Raw genomic sequence first — 4,987 nt, 5'->3', positions numbered from 1 at the left:
ATATATATATAGTTCACATAAAGCCTCCAATTTAGTCAAACTACCAGCCACTAACATTTTATATTTTCCAGCCAGTTCTACATAACATCAGTGCAACTTTTGCAAACTCCTTATCTGGTGAGAGCATTAATGCATTTTACCAGTGTATCATATATATAAATATGTTGTTATAGAGATATCAAAAGCTTGGCAGTTAAAGACATAATCCATATGATTTGTCCTATGATAATACTGTATTATGAAACAGAGGATTATAGCCTGAGGCTTGGCTTATAGATACCGAGCTGTTACTGAATCAGATTTGCTGTCAGATGGAAGTCTAGCTTTACCTGCAATTACTGTGTCCACTGACGTTATCATCAAAGCTTTTTTTTTTTTACTAGTGGCAGGCCTGTTATTTTGATTTATTTATTTATTTATTTTATTTTACGTGTGTCACACATTTGACTGTCCTCTCCCTCTTGCAGTCTTGAGCTTGTCACTGAGTCAGTCTAATCTATCAGACTTGATTTATTCAAATTGCCTGTATCCTTTTGGTTTGGCCGAGAATCTAAATGAACTGAAATGTTGTTAGATAACAGGCAACCTAACCCACAATCTTTGCTCAGAGGATCTAATGTCTTGTCCTTGTTAACAGTTAAATCACATTGTACTGCAGAATTATGATCTCATGTATCCAATAGATTTTTGCACGGAAAAGGCCTTAACTTGGTCATTCTTGTGGTGTGTGTGGTGGTGCAGTGGGAGATTAGAGCCTTATGTAAGTTTTGGGGTTCACTGATAAGACGTGGCAGCGTGCCCAGCTGGTCTCGCTGCAACTGCATGCATTTGGGTCAGCTTTTTGTAGGCAGCAAAGCGACATATATGGACATGAAACTGAATTACATGCACTGATGCCAAGGATTTACACCATGTAAAATACTACTCTTGCTGATAAACTGTGTTAAAGGATGAGACATTTTGACAGTCTTGTGCGTGCACACACACACACACACACACACACACACACACACACACACACACACACATATATACACACTCAGTCTAGGCTTTACTTGCTTGGCTGCTGATCCTCTTGCTCATGTCTTATAGATGATGGAGATTAATCTTATATCTATTTGACCACAAAACCTCCCACTGTGAACCAGTATAGGAATCTGGCTTCATGACTTCAGTTTTTCTCTGAACTAGCTCTTTCCCCCTACTTGCTGCAGCATTAAAGATTTATTCAAATGCAGAGGGGGCCATCTTATTCAAAGGTGCAGGCTTGTTGGACTTACACAGTAGCCTATATGTTTAAACCTAACATCTCTTATGTGGCATAAATTATATACCTACCTAATAATCAAACCATGCTTTAATCAGTTTCTGTAGCATTGCATTTGACAGACAAGTAAGAATATGTTTTGATGTTGTTTTAATACTGCTACTCTTTACATTTTATTCATGAACATTTAAACATCTGTACACAACACTGGATATTTTTTTTATGATATTAATTACAATGAAAGGTTTGTTTAAGGACAACAGATCAGCATGGAGGAAGAATTAGTCTACTAATTCTTTCCGTTTTTGAACGAGAGAGAGGAAGAGCAGACTTGTCCTTATACCCCCCTCTCCCTCTGCCGGTGCGTTTATGTGCGTTTGGAAGTTCTGCATATGATTTTCTTGAACGCTTTTCTGAAATCCCTGTTGAAAATAGTGTATATGATGGGGTTCACTGAGCTGTTGCAGTAGCCTATCCAAAAGAAGAGGTTGAATAGGGCGTTGGGGATGTAGCAGCTGTCCCTGCAGATGGCATGCAGACTGTAAGTGAAGAAGAAGGGGAACCAGCAAAGCACGAACACCCCCATCACCACCGCCAGCACGAAGGTGAAGCGCTTTTCTCGCATTTGGGCAACTTTGGTCTTGTTGGCCGCGGCCAGCTGCTGGCGCCCTGCTGCGCTCTTCTGCTCCGGGAAGAGCTGCGGGGCCCGGGCTGAGGCCCAGGAGAGACGGCAGCTCTGCCGCGGGCAGCAGTCCGAGCCCTCCACTTTCCTGCGCTTGGTGAAGCGGTGATTCCGGGGTTTAACGTCCGACGGACAACAGCTCTCCTCCAGGTCGATGTCGTCCAGCTCCCCTTGTCTCTGCTGGTGGCTGCCGGAGCTCTGGCTACTCGGGCTCTCCATCTCGAACCGGTCCTTCCTGACGAAGCAGGTCTCCGACTGGGAGGGCTGCCTCTCCAGGCCATTCTTGGCCACGAACACGGTGGAGGAGCGCTGCTTGGCCACCTTGTAGATCTTACAGTAAACCAGGATCATGATGAGGCCCGGGGCGAAGAAGGAAACCAAGCAGGAGGAGAGGATGTACCAGGTCTCATCGTTCAGCAAGCACTCCCGCTCGTCGTGTTTGGTCATGAGGAGAGGAGGAAAGGAGATGACGGCCGAGATTATCCACACCACAGCGATCATGGACTTGATGCGTTTGGGTGTCCGCTTCAGGTTGTAGCTGACCGCCTTGGTAACCGACCAGTAGCGGTCCAGGCTGATGGCGCACAGGTGGACGATGGATGAGGTGCAGAACAGCACGTCCAGTGACAGGTAGAATGCGCACCAAGTGGTGCCAAAGTACCAGTAGCCCATTACCTCATTGGCAAGAGAGAAGGGGATGACCAGCGTGGCCACCAGGATGTCGGCAGACGCCAGTGACACCAGGAACAGGTTCTGAGGCGCACGGAGAGCCCGGCTGGTCAGCACCGCCACAATGACCAGCACGTTGCCGACAATGGTCACCGAGATGATCACAGTAACTACCACGATGATGAGCGCAGCGGCCGCCTCTGTGTGAGGAAAGGCAATCGGTGCGCCCGTGCTGTTCTCATCCTTGGAGACGTTTTCCGTCGACGGGTTTAACTGGGTTAAATCCATTCTGATCTTGATTTGTCCTCGCGTGTCATGTTTGTTATTTTGCACCCCTTTACTTTTCAAAACAGTTAGCTCAGAGCGCGCAGAGTTGCCTCTCAGTAGTTGTCAGTGCTTGGAGATAAGTTGCGCAGCAAAAGCTTGCGGTCTTAACAGATAGAGAAGCCGACATAAGATGCAGTACCTGCACAAGTGTGTCCCCGGAGACTAATCCCTTTATCGCGAATCCTCCAAATGGCCCCCAGCTCACTGACTTCCAAATATATCCAGAAAATTGGGGAATAAAATAGCTCACAGTCCAAATGTCCGTGACGCTGTTCCACTTCTATCTCATCGCCGTGCGTAATGCTGTTTTTGCGCTTTGGTGTAAAGCATGCTTTGGAGAAGCGCGTAAGATGCACACTGTTCAGTGTATGCCCGTGCAGAAGTGAAGTGAGTGACATCACTCTGAGGACCAGCCTATCTCTAAACTTAAAGGAGAGAGAGAGAGAGGGAGAGAGAGGGAGAGAGAGAGAGAGAGAGAGAGAGAGAGAGAGAGGGGAGGGGAAGGAGAGAGAGAGGGAGACAGAGAGAGAGAGAGAGGAGAGAGAGAGAGAGAGAGAGAGAGAGAGAGAGAGAGAAAGACAGAGAGAGAGAGAGAGAGAGAGAGAGAGAGCTTCATGTTTCACACAGCATTGTTGAGACACAGAGATTTGAGATTTCTTTGAAACTGGACCTGTGTCCCTCCAGGCGAGCCCTTGGGCTGTTTGTGTGTCTGACTGTGTACTTTCACATACCTGGGGTTTCGCTCTTATTTTCAGGTTTCAGGATCCATTGGAAACACGTTCAGAAAGGATGGGCAGTTTTGTGTATTTGTATATCAGAGAACAAAAATTAATCACAAATTATGTCATTAGTTTTTATGACACCAGCGGGTTTGGGCTGCCTTAGCCATCAGGAGTCAGGGGTGTTTGTGGAGATGAAAGAACAGCACAGCACGATGATTCTCTGAATATTATCCGCACTGTGGGGCCCAATTAGGAGTCTACAGTTTTCAAAATTAAAAGGCGTTCATGTAATTGTGATGAACTCATCTGTTCTTGTTCTCTGTTTGAACTATAGAGCTTCTCCATCACAGCTCAGCTCCAGGAGTTGAATGCAGCTGCATTATTAGTCAGCTGTACAGGGATTGCTTTGCATAAAGAGACAGTTCATCTCTTTAAAAGTTTCTGATGAGACTATGTGTGCTGTTTGTATGGCACTTTTCCACTTTTTTGATATTTTCATTTTATGACAGGGTAAAGATGTGGGGGGAAATACCTGTTGCTGAGGAGCTTGCAGCTGATTTGTGCTAGAGGTTTAGTTATGTAACATATATGCTGTGTTCAGCAGTGAGGCAGCCAGCCCATGCCAGGGGATATTTACCACTGAGGAACCACACACACTCACACACATACATACACACACCTACACACACGTACACACACACACACACACACACACACACACACACACACACACACACACACACACACACACACACACACTAACATGGCTGCACAGAGGTCATTGTGAAAGTGCTGCTGAGCTGATTGCAGCATGGACGTCAGATACACTCCACTAATTTTGAATGTCAAAGAAAATCATGAAGGCTCCATTTATAACGTAAATATCATCTGCTCGGAGGTTGTCAGAGTGAGATTTACAGTCTATCTAAAGCTTTTAGATGGTTGCCAACATGAATGTGTGAGTAAGAGCGTGTGTGTGTGTGTGTGTGTGTGTGTGTCCATGCTCAACCTTGAAAGTGAGTTGTCTGGAGGCTCAAAACATCTTTTAGTGGCTGAGCCGAGACAAGACAGTGAGGGAGTGTGAGTTGGAGGAGGAGGTGGATTCGGCCAGTCGGCAGCGGTGGATTCTCATGTCTCCCTCGCTCGCTTTCTCTCTGATCTCGCTCCCCACAATGAGCACACAAAGGAGAAAAAAATATACTGAAAACAGCTTATCTAAAGAGTGACTGTCACAGTGCATCAGTGGTCTGTAGGCACACTCTTAGGCTCAACTTGCTGCATGAAAAAGAGAAAAACACTGACCTCAGTATGCAGCTTTCA

At 46.0% G+C, this 4,987-nt stretch overlaps 1 protein-coding gene across 1 annotated transcript; it reads right to left on the bottom strand.

Moving 5' to 3' along the window:
• Positions 1–1,435: 1,435 nt before the first annotated feature.
• Positions 1,436–3,314, bottom strand: adra2db (adrenergic, alpha-2D-, receptor b). Its single transcript, XM_030062013.1, has one exon. The coding sequence runs from the start codon at positions 2,904–2,906 to the stop codon at positions 1,635–1,637; it is 1,272 nt and encodes a 423-aa protein (XP_029917873.1). The 5' UTR covers positions 2,907–3,314; the 3' UTR covers positions 1,436–1,634.
• Between the last annotated feature and the right edge of the window lie 1,673 nt (positions 3,315–4,987).

Source organism: Myripristis murdjan, chromosome 10 (genome assembly GCF_902150065.1).
Source record: "Myripristis murdjan chromosome 10, fMyrMur1.1, whole genome shotgun sequence".
Classification (NCBI taxonomy): Eukaryota; Metazoa; Chordata; class Actinopteri; order Holocentriformes; family Holocentridae; genus Myripristis; species Myripristis murdjan.
This window is presented reverse-complemented; position numbering and strand designations above follow the sequence as displayed.